This window comes from Elaeis guineensis, chromosome 4 (assembly GCF_000442705.2).
Source record: "Elaeis guineensis isolate ETL-2024a chromosome 4, EG11, whole genome shotgun sequence".
In the NCBI taxonomy this organism is placed as follows: Eukaryota; Viridiplantae; Streptophyta; class Magnoliopsida; order Arecales; family Arecaceae; genus Elaeis; species Elaeis guineensis.
This window is the reverse complement of record NC_025996.2, coordinates 26,557,759-26,583,010: the sequence shown is the minus strand read 5'-3', so window position 1 is coordinate 26,583,010 and position 25,252 is coordinate 26,557,759. Positions and strand designations below refer to the sequence as shown.

At 44.2% G+C, this 25,252-nt stretch overlaps 1 protein-coding gene across 1 annotated transcript; it reads right to left on the bottom strand.

The window, feature by feature from the left end:
* Positions 1-936: 936 nt before the first annotated feature.
* On the bottom strand, positions 937-9,620 carry LOC105043265 (FAM10 family protein At4g22670). The gene is made up of 11 exons (XM_010920745.4): positions 9,303-9,620; positions 9,112-9,175; positions 3,721-3,882; positions 3,520-3,607; positions 3,367-3,447; positions 3,230-3,294; positions 2,621-2,761; positions 2,421-2,537; positions 2,187-2,339; positions 2,029-2,086; positions 937-1,217 (listed from the first exon to the last, which is right to left on the bottom strand). Exons 1-11 carry the CDS (start codon positions 9,410-9,412, stop codon positions 1,120-1,122), a joined length of 1,137 nt encoding a protein of 378 aa, XP_010919047.2. The 5' UTR covers positions 9,413-9,620; the 3' UTR covers positions 937-1,119.
* Between the last annotated feature and the right edge of the window lie 15,632 nt (positions 9,621-25,252).

The window sequence follows — 25,252 nt, the reverse complement described above, 5'->3', positions numbered from 1 at the left end:
ACCATATGAACGAACCCAATAGGTGAATACATCATCTCAATACCATTGAGGATCAATGGACCAGATACCGCTTCATTCGCAGTTATTTGCATCTTGACATTTAATCTCAATCCAATATCCGTCGAGACTCAAATCCGGATCATTTCATTGAAAACAAAAGTCTGTTCCACTGAGATGCCATCTCAATGGCCGTTCCACTGGAATGCCATCTCAATGGCCGTTACAATGTTTTATTAATCATATGGGAAGATACCAAGATCGTGTATGACCCCAACGACCATGACACCAACCAATCGTAGAGCATGACCGTATGGCCTGTGGTCCACTTAATGAAAATGAGATAAGAGTGACGGAACGGATTTCGTGATAAATGGTTACACCTACAAACTTATAGCGACCGAAGGCAATCATCTCTTTTATCCATCTATTTTCACTGTAAAACTTCAAACCACGTGAGCTGGAATTACTTATGCGTGTCTCCATACCAATCATTTATTCATTGAAGACGACTCGACCACTGTAATAACTTAACTTCCGAAATGTATATAAGAAGACAACAATCACCCCATTTTACAAAACATTACAGGATATTATGGCTATGTTATTGAACTGTACAGACCTTACCAGCATACATGTCTCCCAAGAAACAAATACTGCAACAGACTAGATAGCATTCACCGCGAAACATTCTAAATCGCTGGTGGACTGGCTTATATAAGATCCCTAATTCTCTTAAAGATATTTTATTTTTTTGATTATTTTAGATAAATCCACGCTACAAAGATTTGACTGATCCATCATATCAAAATACAAAAAAATTGAAGGTTCCGATAAGTGCAGCATCTTGACCTCTTTTCATCCCAGCGACCAGACCTGTGCCATACTAAAATGAAAGCTGATGCTTTTATATTAGTTATTGAAGATTTCAACCTACGCTGATCACAAACAACTGAACTCCAAATCATCATTAATGAACAAACCACCAATCAAGAGACTACTGTTAAAAGCACTCAATATACATTCGTTCAACATGAACCATGGAAATCACCGTTTAACAATTCTGAACAATGTCAACTCATTTAAATACCCTTAAGACGGACTAGGAACTGTCAACTGCCGTCACACCGATCCAGCAAATTTCCCCATCATCTTTGCAATAACTGGAGCTACTTTGGGATTGGCTTGGTGTTTAGCAAAACTAGCTGGGTTGTTCATCACTGTACCACAAAGAACATAAAAAAAGAATTGTTAGACAGAAACGCCAGCAATATAATTCTCAGCAATTAAAATGCAGTGGTAAAAATAATGCACAACAAGAACAAAGATTGAACTTACAATGAGGCTTAAACTCAAGGTCATATTTGTTTAAGTAATTAGTCGACAGGAAATATATAAAAAATGCTAGCCACCTCTCCCTCCCTAAAACTTAACTATAATTTCTTTATCTCAATTTTTCTATTGAAACTTTACCAAAACATTCGGCTTTGACGTTAAAATCTCTCAGTATTAACAGTTCCTTTTCTTTTCTCCTCTTTTCTGGGTAAGATGGGGTGAGGGAAAGAAAGCCACTCTTGTAGAGGACATTAAGCAGTTGCTTAAGGAGCATAACCCAGCCATCCTTGCAATGGCGTAGTGGTTGGGGAAGTGCTTGCAAGTGAATCAAAAAATAGTTAATTGTCTAAAGCTTGCAAAAGCATCTATCAGTTTTGGTGGGAAGGGTACCGCACCAGAAGAGTGGCAGTTTAGTTAAATAACATATATCATAGAACTGAATGCACCCATAATGTTGATCAATCATATCCATGTCTTCCACAAAGTTTATTATCTTGGAGATTTCCTCACAAAGATATCTTAGGAGTTTATAATTCACTCCCCTTCTTAGCATGTGTGTTTCTTGAAGAATATTTAGTGAAAAATAAAATCCAAAACTACTACAAGCATAATTATAAAACAAAACAGTTAGCAGCACCCATTAATATAACAGAATTATAAATCAAGATGCAACAGAGGCATGGTAAACGTGCATACCATCTTGCAGAGCAGCCATGACCTCAGGATCATTAAAAGCTGCCATTAGTTCAGGATCCTGTTTCATATAAGAGGAGCCCATGTCGGTAGGATAAGATAAAACTACCATATAAAATTGAAAACAGAAAAACTAGATTAACATGAGTTCAGTCTCTTACATTCAGAATTTTGCTCATATCAATATTTCCAGGTACACCACCAGGCATGGCACCTGGGAATCCTCCAGGCATACCTCCAGGGAACCCTCCTGGCATACCTCCTGATGGTCTGCTTGACGATTGTTCTTTCATTTTTGCTTTCTCATAAGCCGCCTAGAATAAAGTCAAGGTCAGAATGTGTAACCAACAATTTATGTAGTAACCTTGTGAAGATGCTAGCTTAACGCCAAATACCTGAGCCTCTGCCCGGCGACGCTGCCTCTCACGCTCAATTTTCTTTTCTTCTCTCTCCTTCTGTAATCTTTCATATTTTCTGTGATGTTCTTCAATCTTGTGCGCATTGGGTTCAACCTGCATGCCACCACACAAATGTAAAAACATTAGTTAGACTATCATAACGAGCAAATTTTACATTTGTCCAAAAATTTCCATACCTTCTTAAGCACGGCACTTATCTCCTCATCATAATCTAATTTCGATGCCAGGTGAAGATCCTTGGCAGCTTCCTCCCATTTCCCAAGCATAGCTAAAGCTATGCCACGGGATTTGTAGCCTTTCGCAGAATCAGGGTTGATCTGAGAGAATGACCCCACCCCACCCCACCCCCACAAAAAAATAAAAAAAAAATCCGGCCACCATAAGACAATGGAACAGAAGCACAGAAGTAATTATTTAGATTTTAAATGGAATTTCCACAACAGTAAGCATTCATTTCCAGAATTATTTACCCAATCTCATTCAGAAACTAACTGCATGCAGGGCATGAAAACAAATGGCAAGTAATAATGCACCAAAATATTACATTATCTATATATGTGCCCAAACAAACAAGCTACATTATACTATAAGCATGAACACAGGAATAGACTACATGAGATGCAGCTGTATGGGGAAATGCATGTTCCTTGAGTATTTCTGGTGCCCAATTTTTCAGGAATATATGGATAGCATATATAAAGGTGAAACAGACACATGCATATATTGGAACCAATAAAAGCATGGGAGCATTAAAATAACATATTAATGACACCACATAAAATTACCTCTAAAGCTGCATTTGCATCACGAATAGCAGCATTCGGTTTCTTCATCTTGATATACACAGATGCTGCATAAAACACTAAGTAAGATGGAATCAACAGAAAAGTACAGCTAATAGAAGTGGTGAAATAGCACTTACCTCTGGTTGCATACATGATTGCTGATGTGGGATTCAGCAATATAGCCTCCGTAAGATGCTCAATGGCCTCATCCAACTTCCCTGACAATTAGCCAATTCCAAATGTTTCAGATCAGGTATAGCTTAGATATGATGCAACAGATGCTGAAATACCTTCTGAAATTGCTTCTATAGCTTTTCCCTTAGACTCTTGAGAGGCATCACGACTTTCTTCTGTTACCTCAATAGATGGGTCTCCCATCTGGAATGAAAAAAAGCAATAATAGTTAGCAGCAGCTGAAAAAATACTGAAAATACACTCATAACTTTTTGAGTAATTCATAGGAAGTAAATATTATATCCATTGCAAATCACCTTTTGTGGCAGATCATTATCAGGTTCTACAGTTTCTCCTTCAAGTTCAATGTCAGATTCAACAATCTCATCATCAGATTCATGCTCTACAGAAGCAGAACCCTTTGTACTAAAATCATCTTCATCAAGATCCTCATCCATGTCATCCACCATTTGACTTTTCTGCAATCAGTAACAATTAACAAAACTTTGGCATCAGGTTTCTCAATCCCCAAACAAAACAGAAAAGAAGAGAGAGACCAAAAAAGATGACTTTCTAATGTCTTGAAAGATGTCTTTCTAATGTCCTGAAAGCAGATATCCCCACGAGGGAAAGAGATTGTACAAAATATCAACAATTTGATGCAGAAAGAAGCCCTTATTTTAACACTGCAGGAAAGGTTGCTGGTGTTCATTTGTACATATTCTCCGATTAGTACCCAGGAACAAACACCAATTCCCACAGTATATATATATATATATATATATATATATATATATATATATATATAGATAGATAGATAGATAGATAGATAGATAGATAGATAGGTAGATATACATACATATACATACATACATAAATATAGATGCATATACATCCATACACACACACACACACACACATGCATGGATATATATGTATGTATATATATATGCATGTATGTATATGTATATGCATGTATGTATATGTATCCATATGTATGTATGTATATATATCTATGTGTGTGTGTGTGTGTGTGTGCATATACATATATACACACACGCACGCATATGCGTATATGTATATATAAATATGTATATGTATATGTACACACACACACACACACGCTTATGCATATATGTATATATAAATATGTATATGTTTATGTATATACATAAATATAAATATACATATAAATATGTATATACATATTTATATGTATATATAAATATGTATATGTATATATATATACATATACATATTTATATATACATATACGCATATGCACGTGTGTGTATGTGTATATATATGTGTGTATATATATGTGTATATATGTGTGTGTGTGTGTGTGTGTGTGTGCATATGCGTATATACATATCTATATAGAGATATATATATACGCATATGCGTATATATATATCTATATAGAGATATATATATATATATATATGTGCGTGTGTGTGTCCACATATATATATATATACATATGTGGATATATATATGTATGTATATATACACACACATATACATATACATATGAATATAGATGTATGTATGTATGTATGTATATACATATATGTATGTATGTATATGTATATGGATATATATATGTATGTATATATATACACACACATATATGTATGTATTTATACACACACACATATACATATACATATGTATGTATGTATGTGTGCGTGTGTGTGTGTATGCATATAGATGTATGTATGTATGTATATACATATATGTATGTGTATATATATATATGGATATATATATGTATGTATATATATATATGTATGGATATATATATGTATGTATATATACACACACACATATACATGTGTGTGTGCACGCGCGCATATAGATGTATGTATGTATGTATGTATATATATATATGTATGTATATATATATATATATATGGATATATATATGTATGTATATACACACACACACATATATGTATGTATATATATACACACACATATACATATACATATGTATGTGTGCGTGTGTGTGTGTATGCATATAGATGTACGTATGTATGTATATACATATATGTATGTAATATATATATATATATATATATATATATATATATATATATATGGATATATATATGTATGTATATATACACACACACACATATGTATGTATATATACACACACACATATGCATATACATATGTATGTGTGTGTGTGTGTGATGATTTCTAAGCAAACAAACAGAACTGAAATAAAAATGATACAGTGAGAACATGGATCTCATGACCATTCCAGCTAAGATGTAGTATATACATATGCGTGTGTGATGACTTCTAAGCAAACAAACAGAACTGAAATAAAAACGATACTGTAAGAACATGGATCTCATGACCATTCCAGCTAAGATGTAGTATATAGATTATACTGATGATATCATGGGTTTGATTACCATGAAAAAATATGATACTAGACATGTCTCATTAGTGTATTTTTATGAAACCAGACATATAACTCAGTGACACAAAAAAAGAGTGGAAATGAAAAGGGGAGTAGGAACTGGGGTCAGAAAGATGGAGCATTCGTAGCCATACAAGATTTAGCCCAACTTTTCAGTATCAGCAGAGAGAATGAAAATCCGTTTAATAACTATTAAGTACTTGGAGCACCTAAGAGGTGTATATAACATATAAATTTGCATGAACTTATATATAATCCAACCAATAAATTTAGATGAAACATGATGGTGCAAAAATGGGCTCAGATGGTTTAATAAAAGAAGTTATGATCTAATGATATGCATGTCATATTAATCTCAGTGTGCAATACATGTGGCTGAAATCCATACTTATTGTCTCATTCAAAAGAATTCAAATGAATATCTGTTCTCACCTCATTGAGCTAATAACTAAACTATAACGTCTACAAGGCACAGATGATATAGCAAGTTATATTCCATGAAATGCATGACTGCAATATAAAACTATGTGCATATGAATGTCGGTATATCTAACAATGGTAGTGTGTTGCTCTGTCACTGGGAGTGCATTCAACTATGGCCTTCTATTTATATAACAACATCATCGAGCAGGTGTGGTTCGGGACTTAGGGGATTGCACAACTAAATGTCATGTTAGGGAATATAGAATGACCTAAATACTAATGTACAAAAGAAAAGAGTATTTTTTTTTTGAAGAAACAAAAAATGAGGAAATAAATAAAAAAGTATAGCAAATCATTAGAGATGGCTTACAAATCACCATGATTTCAATTGCAATTATTATCAAACCTTGCAATTGAAATGATACAAACTTGAATCTTGAAGCAAATCATGCAAATAATCTACAACAATTTACGATGCTTCTCCACTGAAGTTTGGAACATATGTAATAAAATTAGATGTATAAACTCAAACAGATACCTTCTAATAAGTAGCAACTAACTACCATGTAAAAAAAAAAAAAAAAGTGGAGGCTTGAAATTAGTAATCAAATGCGTTTGTTCTATACTCTTATACAATGTTATACAATTTTTTTCTGTAAATTTTTTTTTTGAATATTCTCAACTTTGAAACAGACATAATTGAATAATTGATTAAATAATGAAATGAAAAAACATAAACCGTGCATTTATCTCCAAGATGTTGCCTTTCTTGCTTATATATAAGAAAACATTCATCCAACAAAAGAATGAATCAGCATAATTTTCAAGAAGCTAGCCTTTTAAGAAGCTTGAACATCAAGGCTAGGCAGTAAAAGAATACCCTGAAGTTTCTGTGTCATAATTAATGTTTACAAGCTGGACCTTTCAAAGTTAGATATACATCTTGCAATGTTTTTTGACATAGTGAAAATATACCACAATGGTATCCCGCTCATACAAAGAATGATGAAATTCTTTTTTTTTTTTTATCTCAAAGTAAATGTAAAAATGACAATCATATCCATTTGAAACTTAACTACTTGATTTCATTGCTCTTCCTCTAATTTATATTTAAGTTTTCATTATGGTAACCTATTATCAAGATACTGGCTCATGCAATCGAGTAGGGCAATTGGTTTCAGATGATAGGAAAAGGTTCTAATGAATTTTCAAAAGGCAAATCAAACCCCAAAACATTTGTTAAATGAAGCCCAGAACATCTGTTAAATGAATTTATGGCAGGCTCACAACTAGTAGCACTCCATCACCTCAATAGGAACAAGTTTATCTTCCTCTTAGACTCAAAGGTCCTAGTATTAAAAGGACTGATCTTATAAAATTGGCTTTTTTTGCCCACACAGCAAAGCAAACTTTCGATAGCTCTATTTGGACAAGCACTATAAAGTACAAAACCAGCAAATTGTTTCGATTAATAATTCCTTCATTCAAAGTAACCCAGACATGCCCCCCCCCCCCTACAAACCAAAACACACACACACACACACACACACACACAAAAAGACAATTATTCATTCAAACATTCCTTAACAAAGTGTTTTAAGGGCTATCAGCAACAGTCACTTGAATCCTTTGAAATGATTCCTTTTGACATTGACTCCAAGGTCGGGTCAATTTTTGAACTAATATCTTCTGATAAAAGATGAAATGAGAATTATCACAAAATATCCCATATGTCTTTGTCATCTTATTGATTTTACAGCAAATTCCTGTCTTACTAACCGTGACACCTCTTGTTCAGTCAAGAAAGCTCTCTGAGAGCTAATGTTTGTGGTTTATTACTTACAACATGAAAAAACCCTAACTGTTCCTAAAGCCAAACCATGCTCTGGAGATTGGCTATAGACAGGCATTTTCTTGTCACCACCAATGTTTTGACTCAGTAGTGGTGATCATGTGTGTTCAGAGGCAAAACAGAGGATGAAAAGGCCTAGATACAGATTATTTCAAAAAGAATAGCCTGAATATGATAACAAAAGCATGTATATTTCAAGGGGAAAAAAAAAAAAAAAAAGACCTTCTCGATCAACACCATGATGGATCTCATTCACTAAGATTTGACAGTTTGCATGTTGACAATGTTAATATAATTCAAGTACGACATGATTTCTATCCATTGGTCCCATGGCTTACAGGAATAGAACAATCATCTGATCCAGTCATCTGAAATAGTGCCAGTCTTATTACAGTGTTCATTGCCATGTGAGTTTCTTTATTAGAAGGCGCACTCATAATTCTTACGTCAAAAAACGGACTTGGAGATATGTATCAAAGTTAACTAAGGCCTAAGTGATTCACGCACTTCCAGTGAATAACTAAATGGCAGAGTAAAATATTCCGAAACTTTAAATTCTCACATGCACTACGAGTGGCCAGCACCGGAATCAACAACCTTGCCGAGGAAAACAAAAGCTACTCAGACCATCAATATCATCTCAAAAAAACTACTTGAAATTGAATGTAACACTTTCTTGATGCTATAATAAAATATTTGGACAATTACCCAACAAAAAAGAAAAAAAAAATCATATACAAATTTAACTTTAGTTCCAAGAATCTTTCAGGCCCACATCAACACATAAATGTTCATCACAAGAAAAGAAATTTAGGAAAAAAACACTAAAATCCCCGCAGTCATTCACCATTTATGCGGAATATCTTGATCTATATGAAGAAAATCGCCAAAAGCCTCGATTCCCATTAGAATCATTCAAGAATCAAGTAGACAAATAGACCACGATCTATTATAAGATTCATTCAGGGAAAGAGGAATGAAGGCGTGAGAGAATACCGCATCCCGAGTTCGGGGCGACTCCCCGGGCATGTAAGCGGCAGGAGGAAGCTTGGCGCCCAAGCTGAAACCCCACCATCCGGCATTGAGACCAGATCCAATAGATCGCATCAAAGAGCACGAGAAGAGACACAACGCAACAACGTATCAATCATAACAAATGGAAATAGGGGCGAAGAATCAACAGATACCTCTCGAGGTAGTCTCGGAAGAAGGAAATGGAAGGGTCGGTAAGGACGGCCGGATTCTTCTTGCACTGTTCGACGAAGAGCTTCAACTCCGTCACCTTCGCCGCGTCCATCGAGGGACCGATCGTAGTAGAATGGACTCAGCCGAGCGACGATAGGAGCGAGAGAGGAAACACTAATTAAAGAGGTAAAGGGAACCAGGGGGTGAATAGGCGCGGCGTTTACCTGGGGTTTTGATGGGTTTAGGCGGCAGGACCCAGCGGTTCCAGGGTTTCTGGTAGCTTCCGAGGGTTTTTAGTGGATTCGCCTGTCTCTGTGGACGGGTGGAGGGCTTGGAAACGTTTGATTTTGACAGGAGGGACGGGGGAGGTTGCCACAGCTCGTTTGACCACCGGTTAGGGGCCTTCTGGTCGAATCCATACGAGAGATGATACGCGGCCCAACTCTGCCAAGGAGCCCTCTTCGCAGTTGGTAATTGGTATGCCACCTTGGCACAGGAGCATAGGGTGCTTCTTGAGAAATTATTGGTTAAAGATGCTTTACCAATGTGTACTTTAGATCATCTAATAAAATATCATCATATCATTCAAAAAAATTTAAAAATTCAATAAAAATTAATTAGCAATAACTAATCATGATTAACTATATATTTTATTTCCATTCAAATTTTTCAATCAAGCAAAAGGTTTTAAAATTTTGAAATACCGAATGATATGTTGATGCTTTATTGGATGATCTCAAGTCAATGCGATAGAACAGTTCTAACAAATAATATTTCTCCAAATAAGAGAATTTTTCAATTAAACCAGATCCGCCGGCTTGATGGTGGACTAGTTGTGTTGGGTCATGGTTTGCATTGGTCCCTTCTCATCAAGGAAAAAAAAAAAATTCCAGTACCATTTCAAGTTTTGCATTCTTCAGTTTTCTGAGCTAGGATTTTATGTATGAATCATTGGTTGTTATTGTCCAAACTACAACTTGCTGGACCCAAGCCCACCTGGTATGATTTTGGATCGAGATAATGCATCCTTCAAACAAAAAAATCTTGACCTATTCTATCTTATAAAGTATAAACTCATGGGCAATATTTTACCAAAAAATCCCATTGACAATACCGATTCTCTCTATCAACCTCTAGACATTTTCTGCTGATTAACTATTGACAGCAGCAGATCAACATTATGCTGCACCAGTGAGTTAATTGGGAATTGACGCCATGAAGAGCTCTTCGAATGTAATCACTGTGATTCTACCATTATAGCAATAGAGCCATTATTTTAGCAAGCGAATTGAGAAAATATGTCGTCTATGAAGATTGTGGCGCTATAATAAAACTTGGGCGCCAGCATGTCAAGCCTCTCGTACAGTAATCTCTGGAGTCAAACTCAATTTTGATAAATCCGTTTGCCATTCATGTGCAGGTGCTTAGTTTTAGATTAAGGATCGTAGATCCCATGGTGTAGATGCATGTCAAGACGCCACTACCAAGTGCTGTTGTTAACCCCAGTCTCTGGAATGCTTGGGAGAGCCTTTGTACAGCTAGGGCACCCAAATATAGATGGAGGGTGATTCTAACTCCATCATTTGATGGATTAACAATGGCTTTCTCGACAACCTGAAAACAACCCATTTCTCCGGGAGGGTAATCAGCACAGCACGCAGATATGGGGCATGGTTAGGGCATTCTATAAACGAAGGTGAATTTACATCATATGAGCATCGTATAAATGAACGTGAATTTTTGCATCTTCGTTATTTAGAGCATGCCTTATGTTCACGAGGGGAAATCGTGCTCAAGACCTGTTTGGGTTTTCCTCCAGAATTAAGTTGAACGTCCTCTAGAATTCATAGATTAGACCGACAAAACTAGCAAGATCATAGACTACATGCTGGATTAGATCTGCATTCATAAAATATCTAAAATCAACTTTGAAGTGGACTGACGTGAATCCCATAAGGATAAGAAGGGTCTCAACAAGACTTTTTTTCCTTATGTAACTCGGATCAGCATTTTTCAAAGTTATTTTTGGATATTTTATCTAGCTGAGTCCGTAGTACGTGATCTTCCTGATCATACTGGTTTAGTTCATAAATTCTAACAATTTTTAACGCAATCTTATAGAAAAATTAAAACTTATCTTTGATATTTTTTCCATTACTTTATGGTAACATAGTATAACTATTTTTCTGTTTCTTACTACGAACATCAAGCACTTTGTTTGATATATGTCTACGTACTTTTTTCTGTTTCTTATTAATTAAGCATGGCCCATAATGAGTATTGTTGCGGCCAATCCCTCGTCGTCTGGTCACCGGGAACGAGCACCTGCAAAAAAAAATCCACACTGATCGGAGGTGGCTCCGGCGAGGACCCTCCGACGGTCAAGTCAGAGAGGAGACTAGGCAACAGCGAAAAGAAAACAAGGAGCTCAACGAGAGAGAGAGAGGAGGGGTTCAGGGATTTCGAATCGACCTCTAGTATTATTGCCTTCCCCGATATATATAGCGGAGCATGGTATGGCGCCGTCATTAATGGCGCGGACAATTGAAGAATTGTCAACTTACTGAGGACTGTCAGAGTCGCTGTGAGGGTGTAATCGCAGTGAGGCTGTCAAATCACTAGGATTGACCCATGCCTTAGGTGGGATAATGCCCCTAGGCGGCAGTGCCGTATGCCGTTGTCAGGGCTGACAGTTTCTGGCAGCCGTATGGCATCTGAGGGAGCCGACCGACTATAGGTCGGCGGCTGGTTGAGGGACGTCGGGTGGAAATTCGGAGCACCTCCGACAGTTAGTCGGGCGCGTTGCCAGAGTTGGACGTCGGACTCCATAGTGCAGCCGATCAAGAGAGAGAAGAAGGTTCGCCCGACCGACGCATCCTCGGTCGGTCGGCAGCCATCGGTCGGTCGGCAGTCATCGGTCGGTTGGCAGCCATCGGTCGGTTGGCAGCCATCGATCATGTAAGCCCGATGATGAGTCGGCGTGAGTGGGGTCGGTCGGTATTCCCAACAGTTGCCCCCCTCCACTCCTGAGTCGGACGGTGCGCTGGCCAATGTCTTTGTTTGGACGGCAGCGTCGAGCGAAAGGAGTGGATTCTCATCGTATTAAGTTCTGATTCTGACGACCGTACCGTGGGCTGATATGGTGCCATGCGTCTTATGAATGCCAGGCGATTCGTCGGTGTCAGATGTCCCGTCCGTCGGTGTCAGACGTACTGTCGGTGTCAGGTATCCTGTCCCATCGGTGTCAGACGTCCTGTCGGTGTCAGGTGTCCTGTCCCATCGGCGTCAGACGTCCCGCCTCTTTGGGAATGGAAACCGTCGTTTCCGCCGCCCCTTCGGAGATACGAAACGTCACGGCCTCCACGCCACGTGGCAGGTGGTTATTAGGCCGGGTTGGTTCGAGCGGATGGAGGTGACGTGGCTCGATCTGAGGATGGGTGCGTCGAACCGTCGGACTGACAGACGGCTCGGATGATGCCACGTGGCACGATCTGGGAATCCCTCATTGGTCGTGCCTTCATCTCGACCATCGGGGGGTACTATATATACAGGGTCGCCCATATCCAGGTTTCTACCCCCCATTTTGCCGTCGAGACTCTGCCGCGTAGTCCCCCGTTCCAAGTACTCATCTCCGCTTTTCTTCTTTTTGAGAGTTCTCTCTTCTTCTTCTAAGGGCCTTCATCGTCTTCATCGTCTTCTCCCTTGTCTTCTCACAGTCTCCTCCTTTTTCTTTATTTCCTGTTTTCTGCTTTAGTCCATGGCCAGAACATCTCCAAGAGGAGGTCGGTCGGGAGATCCGACCGACGACCCTCGGTCGACCCCGGAGGTGGAGGCCTCTTCACTTTCGGGGCCGAACGTCGATCGGCTCCGGGAGCAATATTGCATCCCGGAGCAATTTCGGCTGTTCACCCCTGGTGCCAATGGTCGGGTCAATAGCCCGTTTGAGGGCCAGGTGGCCTTCTATGTTGAGGACCTCCGGGTCGGCCTTCGTTTCCCGGTTTCGGAGTTCGTCCGAAACGTACTTGACTATTACGGGCTATGCCCGACGTAACTCGCACCGAACTTGGTTCGGCTAATAGTCAGTTTTGCTCTGTTGTGTCGGCTTTTACCAACTGACCCTCGAATTTTCCTCTTCCGAGCCTTCTTCGTCCTCCGACCCCACCCTAAAGTCCCAGGATGGTGGTACTTTAATCCTCGGAAGGGGTTTCTTTTATCACCGATCTTCCGTCGTCCATTCATAGATGGAAGAACCAGTTCTTTTTTGTATCTTCTTCCATTCCTTGGGGGTTCCCCGCCCGTTGGGGGAATCCCCGAACCCAACCGAACGAGAACAGTCGGGTGGAAGCTGAGGACCGGGAAGACTTCCACCGGCTGAAAGATATTTCGGTGTCGAAGCAGAGGGAGCTCGTCACCGAGCAGGCCCTGTACGACGTCGGTCTCAGCCCGGTCCCTCGCTTAGGTTGGTTTTCCATTTTCCTTCTCCTTCCTTCTTTCATTTCCTCTATGATGCTGACCGTCTGTCGTCGTTTGTAGATATGCCACCGAGGTCAAGACTAACGGCAGCCGACGTACGGCAGTACGCCGTACGGAAGAGGCCGGTACAAGGGGCCGGGCCGTCGCGGCCTCCCAAGAGGCCCCAAGTAGCTCCGTCGGGCGAGCCGACTGGGTCGGAGGCGGAGCCCGTCATCGCACTGTCGGCGCCGATGGTGCTCGTCGAAGTCCCATCCTAGGGACCGTCGGGCGAGGGCGCAGCCTCGCCCGAGAGAAGGGCGGCCGAGGAATCGATCGACGGTGCGCCGGCTGCTCAGCCGGCAGAGGAGGATCGGGAGGAGGCGCGCGACCCCGAGCAACCCACGTCTGCTGCTGCCGCGCCTTCGGGGGAAACTCGGTCGGGCTCAAGCTTGCCGTCCTCCTCTGACATCAGGGCCTGGGTGTCCGGCCGAGGGAAGGCTCCGATGACATCCGCGACGAAGGTAGGTCGGCCGGTGGTGGGGGGCCGACCGACTTCCCACTCTCCGAAGGTGCGTCGGGCCTGGCCAACCATGACTTGGCCAGAAAACTGTGCCAGGCGCTCCTTCTCCCGGCCGACATTGAAGCAATGAAGAATCAGCGGATCTCCGACATGCTATCTTCATTTTACCCGATGATGATCTGGGTGAGTTTCTTTCTTCTTTATTTTCATTATTGTTTCTGTGAGTTCGGTCTCTTGACGGTCGGTCTTGTTTTGTGCAGCTGGTCCGAGCTAGAGGCCGGATATTGAAAGTTCGGTGATCTGCGCCGGCTTGGAGAGACAAGGTCACGGCCGCTGAAGCTGACAGGGTCATCCTGGTCGACCAGCTGCAACAGTCGGTCGACCGGGAGGGCCGACTTGAGGGGGAGGTCTCCCGACTCACGGAGGAGGTCTCCCGACTCACGGGCGCCTTGGCGACTTCGGAGTCCGAGCTGCAGTCGACCAGGGACGACGCCAAGAAGAAGTCCCGAACCGTCCGTCGGCTTCGGCACGAAAGGGACAGCTTCGCCAAGGAGCTGAAGGCCGAACGCGAGCAGCTCCAAGTAAGCCTCGAAAACCTCGCTAAGGCTGAAGAAGGTCTGTCCATCGTCCAGGCCGACGCAGACATCGCGAAGGCAGAAGCTGAGTCGGCGAAGGAGGCCATGGGTCGGGCCATAGAAGTCTTCCGTGACTCGAAAGAGTACCGGGAGGAACTTCTGGAGAGCGGCTTCCTCTCGTATCGAGTGGGGTACGAGGATGCTCGAGAAGCCATTCGAAGCCTGTACCCGAAGCTTGATCTCAGCAACATTGTTCTGCCAGAGTCGGAGGCCCCAGTTACGGAGGAGACGATCGACCCATCACCGGGAGGTCTCACCACCAGGGCGGAAGCCGAAGAAAATGCGGAGCAAGCCACCGAAGATCAACCGACCCCGACTCCTGAAGCCCGAGCGGGTTCGCCGACCGTCCCCGGCCGTCATCCAGTGGAAGAGGCCGACTCTGAGGACTAGTCGATTTTTCGTTTTCCCTTTACTTCTGCCTGTCATACTTGTAGTCGGGCTTCGGCCCAGTTTTGTAAACTTGACCTGATCTTCAATGAAATCAAAGTCAAAGTCTTTTGGGACTTGAGCTTTTCTCCTTTGTCTCTCTTCTTTCATGTGTCGTGGAATGCTTTTGAACACATAAGTCGCTAGCCCAATAGATTAGTTAGGACGTTCGGCAATGCATGCCACCCCGAAGGCAGAGCAAATCCCGACTTTGGATCAGCCCTCCGACAGTCGAGGGCTTAAGTCGGACGTCCGTCGCCCGGTTGTGAGTCGGGCGTGTTCATCGAGTCGAAAGCCGACCGACTGCCGGGCAAGACTCGGCAGTCGGATATCTTTCGACGCATTCAGTCGAATGTCGTCCGACGCGTTTAGTCGGAGAGGCGATGATAAGTCGGATTTCAATACCCTTACGTCGGGTACTTACGTCGCATCGGGTGATAGACGGTGGTAAGCCGAATATCCTTCGATCGGTCGTAGCTCAGTCGGTGAGTCATGAATGCGACAGGGGTCGCATCATGTGATAGACGATGGTAAGCCAAATATCCTTCGACCGGCTGTAGCTTGATCGGTAAGTTGCGATCGCGACAACGGTCGCACCGGCGTTTTGCCTTTCTTGGTCGGGGCTGAGTCGGCGAGTTAGCCGATCGTTTGGCCCAAAAGTTCGACCGTAGAAGGAGTGTTACTCCTGTTGTCATGGATGCATCGGCCCTTGTAAGCGTCCGGCGCATCATCGGCGATCGGGCCGTCGGTTCCGAGCGGTACAAAGTCCATTGGTGATACAACTTTAGGTTATCGGCATTCCAGGTTTGGGGAATGGGGTTCCCCTCCAGGGTCTCCAGTCGGTAAGCTCTCGGCACGTAGGTGTCTGCTACCATGTAGGGCCCTTCTCAATTCAGAGTTAGCTTCCCTTGGTCTAGAGGCTTCGAGACTTCTGCCTTTCTTAGGACTAGATCTCCAGGTCTGAAAAGCTTTGGCTTGACCTTGGCGTTGTAATATCGGGCTATTTTCTGTCGGTAAGAAGCCATGCGAAGTTGAGCCTCGCTCCGAAGCTCGGGGAGGAGGTCTAGGTCGGCTCTCCGGCACTCAAAGTTGTTCGGCTCTTGATACTGCTCGACCCTAGTTGATGGCAGCCCGATCTCGAGCGGTATCATTACCTCCGTCCCATAGGCTAAACTGAAAGGTGACTTTCCGGTCGGAACACGGGGGGTCGTCCGGTAAGCCCACAGGACGGAGCTCAACTCCTCGACCCAGAGGCCCTTGGCTTCATTCAGTCAGGTTTTGAGCCCGTGTAGTATGGTCCGGTTGGTCACCTCGACTTCGCCGTTGGACTGTGGGTGCCCGACCGAAGTCAGTCGGTGCGTGATGTGAAATCTCGTGCAGAAGTCTCTTAAGTCCTGGTTGTCGAACTGTCGCCCATTGTCGGTGATAATGGTATGCGGCAATCCGAACCTGAAGATGATGGACTTCTGGACGAAGTCCTCCATCTTTCGCTCGGTGATCTACGCCAGGGGCTCGGCCTCCACCCACTTGGTAAAGTAGTCGATGGTGATGACTATAAACTTCCTTTGGCCAGATGCTGGAGGGAAAGGACCGAGAATGTCGACCCCCCACTGGGCGAAGGGCCATGGGGCGACAATAGGAGCGATTTGGCTGGCTGGTCGGTGTTGTACGTTGGCATACTTTTGGCATGGTTCGCACTTTCGGACTAGCTCGACCGCATCCTTCCTCATGGTGGGCCAGTAGTAACCCTGCCGCAAGACCTTGTAGGCCAAGGATTTGCCCCCCAGGTGACTCCCACAGATCCCTTCGTGCACTTCTCTGAGTGCGTAGTCTACGTCGGTCGGTCCCAAGCACCTGAGCAAGGGAAGGGAGAACGACCTTTTGTAGAGTCGACCGTCCATTATCACATATTGGGAGGCCGACCATCGGAGCCGCCTGACCTCCGTGGGATCTTCGGGGCTAATCCCGTCGGTCAGGTACCGGAAAATCAGATCCATCCAGCTTGATTCGACCGTCAGTTGTAGCACCTCTTCGACCTTGTCGATGTTCGACTGCTCGAGATTCTCCATGAGCGTTCAGCCCAAAGCGTCATAAGCTGAAGTCGCCAGCCTGGAGAGTGCATCGGCCCGGGCGTTCTCCGACCTAAGGATATGGGAGATCTCAAAATATCTGAGGTGCGCCACAAGATCCTTCACTTTCTGGAGATATTTCGCCATAGCTGGATCTCGTGCCTCGAATTCGCCTTTGACCTGCCCCACGATTAGCTGAGAATCGAAGAATATCCGGAGGCTGTCGATCCCAAGTTCCTTCGCCATCCTTAAGCCGGCGAGGAGCGCTTCATACTTGGCTTGATTATTGGAGGCTTTGAAGTCGAATCGGAGGGCGTACTCAGTGACTACCCCCTCTGAGTTGGTGAGCAAGAACCCGGCCCTGCTCCCCTAAGCGTTTGAAGCTCCGTCGATGTGCAGTACCCAGGTGGACATCGGGTCACGCTCGGAGACCGCAGCTCCTCCGAGGTTCTCGCCATCCGATCCTTGGTCGGTCGTCGAGCATTCTGCGATGAAGTTGGCCAGGACCTGAGCTTTTAAGGCAGGTCGCGGTCAGTACTGTATGTCGAACTCGCTGAGCTTCATCGTCCACTTTGTGAGTCATCCCGATGTGTCGGGCCGACGTAATATCGCCCTCAGGGGCTGGTTGGTGAGGACCACAATGGCATGCACTTGGAAGTATGGGCAGAGTCATTGTGCGGAGACGGTCAGGGCAAAAATCATCTTTTCTGTCTTCGAGTATCGAGCTTCAGTGCCGCGGAGCACTTTGCCGGTATAGTATATAGGTTGATGAATTCGGCTCTCATTCTCTCGGACAAGCACCGAACTAACCGCCTCGAGGGAAGTGGCCAAATAGAGATACAGCGTCTCTCCGACCTCTGGCTTCACAAGCAACGGCGGAGAAGCCAGGTACCTCTTCAGATCCTCGAAGGCCCGTCGGCACTCATCCGACCAAGAGAAGCCCTTCACCTGCCTCAGGGTCTTGAAGAATGGGAGGCATCTTTCGACCGACCGAGAGATGAATCGGCTGAGAGCGATGATTTTTTCATTCAGCTGCTGGACCTCCTTCTTGGTGTTCGGGTGGCGCATGTCGATGATTGCTTTGATTTTTTCGGGGTTGGCCTCGATCCCTCGTTGCGAAACGAGGAATCCGAGAAACTTTTCTGAGGTCACCTCAAAAGCGCACTTAGTCGGATTCAGCTTCATTCGATGTTGTCGTAGAGTGCGGAAAGCTTCTTCGAGATCTCGAACATGATCTGCAGTCTGCGCACTCTTTACCAGCATATCGTCTACATATACTTCCATGTTGCGCCTGATCTGGTCTTTGAAGATCTTATTGACGAGTCGTTGGTAGGTAGCTCCGACATTTTTCAGTCCGAAGGGCATCACTCTGTAGCAGTAGAGACCCTTGGGGGTCACGAAGCAGTGTGCTCCTCGTCTTCGAGCGCCATCCGGATCTGATTGTACCCAGTGAAGGCGTCTATGAAGCTGAGCAGTCAAAATCCGGACGTCGCATCCGCCAGCTGGTCGATCTTCGAAAGCGGAAAGCTGTCCTTCGGACAGGCCCGATTCAAGTCAGTGTAGTCGATGCAAATCCTCCACTTCCCGTTGGCTTTCTTCACCATGACAACATTGGCGAGCCAATCGGGATATGTAGTTTCTCTGATGAAGCCTGCCTCGAGTAGCTTGTCCACTTCTTCGTCGATGGCCTTCTGTCTTTCAGGAGCAAAAGACCTTTTCTTCTGTCTCACCGGCCTCATCGTTGGGTCGATGTTGAGTTGGTGCGTTATTGTCTCCGGAGGGACGCCCGACATATCTGCTGCCGACCAAACGAATATGTCGGCATTGGCCTTCAGTAGCTCCACCAACCGTCGTCGTTCTGGGTCGGGTAGTTGAGACCCGACTCATACCGTTCGGTCGGGATTCTCCGCTATTGAGACGGGAATGAGCTGTTCGGCCGGTTTTTCCCGTTCTTCCTCCTCCCATTGGTCTAGCTTGTCAATCGTTAGGGAGCCCTTCAACTCCTCGCTTTGAGCAGAGATCTGGAAGCATCGGCGAGCGAGCTGTTGGTCTCCGCGCATCTCTCCGACTCCGTTTTTGATCGGAAATCGAACCAGGAGATGATACGTCGAAACTATCGCCCTGAGGGCATTTAGTCTGGATCTTCTAAGTATGGCATTGTAAGCTGAAGATACTTGGACGACCGCAAAAGTCAAATGGACTGTGCTTTGTCGTGGTTCGGTGCCAACCGTCACGGGCAAAGTTACTTCTCCTTCCATCGTAACAGCATCCCCAGTGAAGCCTATCAAGGGCGTAGAGACCTTCTTGAGTCGGTCGACCGACAGTCGCATCCGGGAGAAGGTCGAGTAAAATAGAACGTTCGTTGAACTTTCATTATCTACAAAAAAAAATTTACATCATAGTTCGCTATTGTGGCCGAGACAACAACAGCGTCGTCGTGGGGAGTTTGGATGCTCCGAACATCATCTTCTGTAAAAGTAATTACGTCGTTCGGGTGCAGCTTCTTCGTCGGCTCCCCTCTAGCAGACGTCCCCGAGCCCAGCCATTTGAAAATCATATTGATGACCCCGGCTGTAGACTGATTAGTCGTCGCTTCTTCAGTCGGCTGGGGACGTCGGTCGGCCACGGGTTGAGTCGGCGGGTTCCTCCAGAATTTATCGAGATATCCTCGACGGATGAGAGCTTCGATCTCATCCTTAAGCTGGATGCATTGCTCGGTATTGTGGCCGTGGCCCCGTGGAATAGACAGTACTTCTGTCGGTCGAGGCCCTTTGCCTTCAGAGGCGGAGGCCGTCGCAGGTACTCTTTCCCTTCAATCTCCATCAAAATCTACGCACGAGCAGAGAGAGGAGTGTAGGAGTCATACTTGGCGCGTGTCGGCCTTGGGCTCTGCCGTCGGGGCAACCTCTGGTTCCGCTGTGGGGGTGAGACCCGACCGTTGGTCGGGGGCCTGCTAGGTTCGACAGGACCCCGACCCTTCCTTCGCTTCTCCTTCAGGCCCTTGGGCTCGGCCAAGCGTCGGTCGGAGGCTCCTTTGTCCGCGCGCATGTACTTGTATGCGCGCTCCAATAGTTCGGCATATGTCCGGGGGAGAGTCTTGTCCAAGGAGTAAGTGAATCGGGATGCCCTCAGCCCGTGCTTCATGGCCGAGATGGCCATGTCTTCATTGAGGTCCCGGACCTCAAGCGTGGCCACGTTGAATCGCGTCACGAAGTATCAGAGCATCTCATTTTCTCCCTGTTTAAAGGAAAAAAAGGCTGTCCGAAGTTCGTGGCGGCTTCCGACTGGTGCTGAAGTGGGCCATGAAAGAGTGCTCAAGCTGCCCAAAGGAGTGGATACTTTTCAATCGAAGACCGGAGTACCAGACCCTGGCAGCTTTGCGGAGCGTGGCGGGGAAGCCGATGCAAAGGAGAGCGTCGGTTGCCCTTTGGATCGTCATGAGAGCTTTGTAGCTCTCCAGATGGTCGATTGGGTCGGTGGAGCCGTCGTAAGGCTCCACGTGCGGCATCTTGAACCGACTGGGGATCGGTTCATCGAGGATGAGTCGGGAGAGAGGTTGGGCGGTCTGAAAGTCGACGTTGTTTGAAGACTTCTGCCCGTCCACCTGCAGCTGGGCAAGCCGACGGTCGATTTCTCCGAACCTGCATTCGTAGTCGTCGATCCGTCGGTGCTGGGTGACCCCAGGAGTGGAGTCTCCGGAAGAGTCTGAGAGAGAGGCGGACGGCGTTCGCGGTCGCTTCTCCTTCCTTGCTCATTTCAGTTGGGAGGGAGAAGGCCGTCGAGACCGATGGATGTCGCACCACGGCCGCCCCTCCTCCTCTCGATAGGAGCACTGTGGCAGGCGCTCCTACGGAGGCGACGGAGATCGATGCGAGCGTCGGCGGTTGCTCTTGGAGGGCATCGGACGTGCCGTCGGTTGCCCGGCCGGTGAAGGCGGCAGCCGGACCGGCTGTTGCTGAAGGCTTTTGATCGCGTCCATCAGCACGGTCATCTGCCGCACGATAGCTGCAATCTGCGCCTCCGTGGTCACCGCGGGGTGCGGAGAGCTAGGTTCCGCCATGGAGGGTGGAGGAGAGGCCTCTTCCCGGCGGGAAGAGCGCCTCGCCGATCCAGTGACCCTCGATCGTTGAGCTCTTGTCTTTGTCATCTTGGAAGATGTTTTAAGTTTCGTGGGGGTCGCAATCCCTGGTGCTGTCAATGAAGCACTAACTTGTCACTGCGGCTTCCTCTACCTGGCGCGCCAATCTGTTGCAGCCAATCCCCTTGTCGCTTGGTCGTCGGGAACGAGCGCCTGCAAAAAAAAGTCCACACTGACCGAAGGTGGCTCCGGCGGGGACCCTCCGACGGTCAAGTCAGAGAGGAGACTAGGCAACAGCGAAAAGAAAACAAGGAGCTCAACGAGAGAGATAGGAGAGGTTCAGGGGGTTTCGAATCGACCTCTAGCACTGTTGCCTTCCCCGATATATATAGCGGAGCATGGTATGACGCCGTCATTAATGGCGCAGATAATTGAAGAATTGTCAACTCACTGAGGACTGTCAGAGTCGCTGTGAGGGTGTCAAATCGCCGTGAAGCTGTCAAATCATCGTGGGGCTGTCAAATCACTAGGGTTGACCCATGCCTTAGGTGGGATAATGCCCCTAGGCAGCAGTGCCGCATGCCGTTGTCAGGGCTGACAGTTTCTGGCAGCCGTATGGCATCTGAGGGAGCCGATCGACTATAGGTCGGCGGCTGGTTGAGGAACGTCGGATGGAAATTCGGGGCACCTCTGACAGTTAGTCGGGCGCGTTGCCAGAGTTGGGCGTCGGACTCCATAGTACAGCCGATCAAGAGAGAGAGAAGATTCGCCCGACCGATGCATCCTCGATCGGTCGGCAGCCATCGGTCGGTCGGTAGCCGTCGGTCATGTAAGCCCGATGATGAGTCGGCGTGAGTGAGATCGGTTGGTATTCCCCAACAAGTATCGTAAATAGTTCCATAACGCTATTGAATGCATGATGTTTACACGACTAACAACATATTTAGAATTCTGTTATTGTTTTATGTGTAATTCAGTAACCCCACAATCATTGACAAGTCCCATCTCACCTTTTCCTAATTTTGGATTGGATATGTTCCATTTTATTGATGTTATGAATTAATTGTATTTGTTTTATAAGCCCTACGCCTTTTGTTACCTGCCCTCTTCAGCATAATCATCCTTTAAAATCTATAATAAGAGTAAGTATTGTTGAAGCAGCGGAGTATTAAAAAATGAAACAAAAAAAATGATGTATGGCTTTGAGGCTTGTATGAACGCCATCTTTGAGATGATTTTTATCTGGAATGAATTTGTTGTTGGATGTATGGCAAATCATCTCTAGGGTATAGTGAGGCCATCAGTAATTTGTAAATGCCAATTTTGGAGGTTTCTCTTTTAGAACTTCTGTACAAAATTTTCTATTGGACTCAGAAATGGGGAGAGAGAGAGAGTGAGGGAGAAACGAGAGGATGATATAAAATTTTTGATTGAGAGCATGAACTGAAAGACGTTTACACATTTATTCATAAAACAATATGATGTTTGGACATATTTGTTCATGAAACAATATAACTATTTATATTGAATGGGTAGTTATTCAATTATCATACGTGCCAATAGTCACATTGGCTCTTAAGTCATATTGGTTCCAAGCAAGCATACCTACTCCCAACAGCCGCACTGGTTCCTAGAAGTTACATTGGTTCTCAAAAATTGCAATGATTTTCAGCAGTCACACTGATTTCCAATAGTCACATTAGTTCATTGTACCACTATTTCTTTTTCTTGAATTATTAAAAAAAATAAATATTAAATATTCGATCTTGTTCGCACCCACTCCTTTCATATATTAATATTACAATCTACATAAATTATTTCAACAGCATCATGAAAAACACTGAGAGGATCTAAGAAGCCAATGTATGCCTTGATGGGGAGAATATCCTGGTTGACCTCAATATGATCGAGGTGGACCAGTTTAGTATGACCGACTTTCTCCTCTTAGACGTAGATGATCTAAAACCACGGCCACACCAATCCGCAAATACCCATCGCAATTATAACCACAACCATTATCACTTGATTAAGACACTCAAAAATGCTAGGTTGCTAGCCATGCGGCGCATTTTAAACCACAAACTAGCTGTTGTATATAGTTACTGTATTATTGCTTGCTGTGGAAACAATCACCGTCTTCTCTCTATAAATAGAGGAAGGTTAGAATCCTCTGATAAGTCAGAAAAGTCTCTCAAGCCTCGTTCTATCACTATCATTCTCTTACTCTCCCACTCTCCTATCTTCCATTGTATTCTGAATGCTGAGTAATTTGAATATCAAAATATCCCAATTAGAAGAACTTCGATAAGAGGCGTTTTTTAGATTCAACTATCAACTTAGTAGTCTCGATGGCAACACTAACATTAGGTTACTTCGATCCTACCGATCTAAGTTCGACATCGGAGGTCCGCAATAAGATGTTCTAAATCTTATACTTAATTTGAATATAAGCATATAAAATTTAAATCTTGTACACGTACGTGTCATGTTGCTTGCAGTAAAATGACCAGCACAAAATGCCTTACTTTATCTCGTGGCACTAAAGTGGCATTTGGTAGCTGACAATCTATCCAGATTGCTAGCAATTTAAAGTGGACCCATTAGATTACTGTATTTGGTATATTTTTTGTTTGGCAATCTATATTGCCTCTCATAAGGTAATCTAAATAGCCTTGAGGAGCGGTGGCCATCCAGATTACCATATTTTTGGCAATGTTGCAATAAAAATTTGGATAAAATTATCCTAAAAAAAATCACACAAACTTATGCAAGTCATCCTTTTCTTCTAATGAAGTTGTTCTTCTCTTCTCCCCTCACTCTCTTGCATCACAAACCGCAGCCACCTAAATCTCCACCTCTTACATTGCCTCCGATCAAATTGCTGCCATTCTAGTCATCGCTGATAACTGATGAATATTTAATTTAAGCCGCTAAAAATATTAAATATTATAATAATTAATATTATTTTATTAAAATTTGATGCTCTCTAGTCTATTTTGCAGGTGATGGGGAGTTGGGATTTATACGATTCAAATTGGATTCAAATCGGATTAGATTTGAGTGAACCAGACAACCAGTTCCCATTCCAGTGTGAACGCGACTTAAATATCAAGGATTTAGATTAAAAGATCACTCTAAATGAAGATTAAGTATGAACATGACTTATTGATCAACGAAGGAGAAGCAAGAGGCTTGAACTAAGGGTCTTTATTTACACTCTCACTTCTCTTTTTATGAAATCCTAGCCTCCCCACTTTATAAATAGAACTCCAAAGCCTCCATCTTCTCCAAGGAACATCTAAGTTTTTCTCTAAGTTGCTGCCCTTATCTCTCCTTCTTTCTTCTCCATAAGTCTAAGAGAGATCATAACCCTAGCACGCTTTCCATCAAATCTAGGAGAGGTTCTAATCCTAGTGCCGCTACCCTTTCTCTTCCACATACCTTCTTCCATCTACCTTTCTTCCTTGGAGTTCCTAGACCAAACCTTCCAACTATCCTATTGCTGTCTGCACGGAGGAAGACGAAGGATTCAAGGAGACATATCCACTATCAGGTGCAGCTAGAAGATCAACCTGGTTTCGTTGTTCTTGTATCGAACTTTTGTTTCTTTTTTATTGTATTTTTTGTTTAACCAATGAAAAATATTTTTATTGCAATCTTTTTATTTCTTTCTTAGTTTTTTATAATCTATTATTTTTTTATTTATATTTTTAAAATAATCGATTAAGATTCCTGCGGATACGATCCCGACTCACTCTATCTACATAGTAGT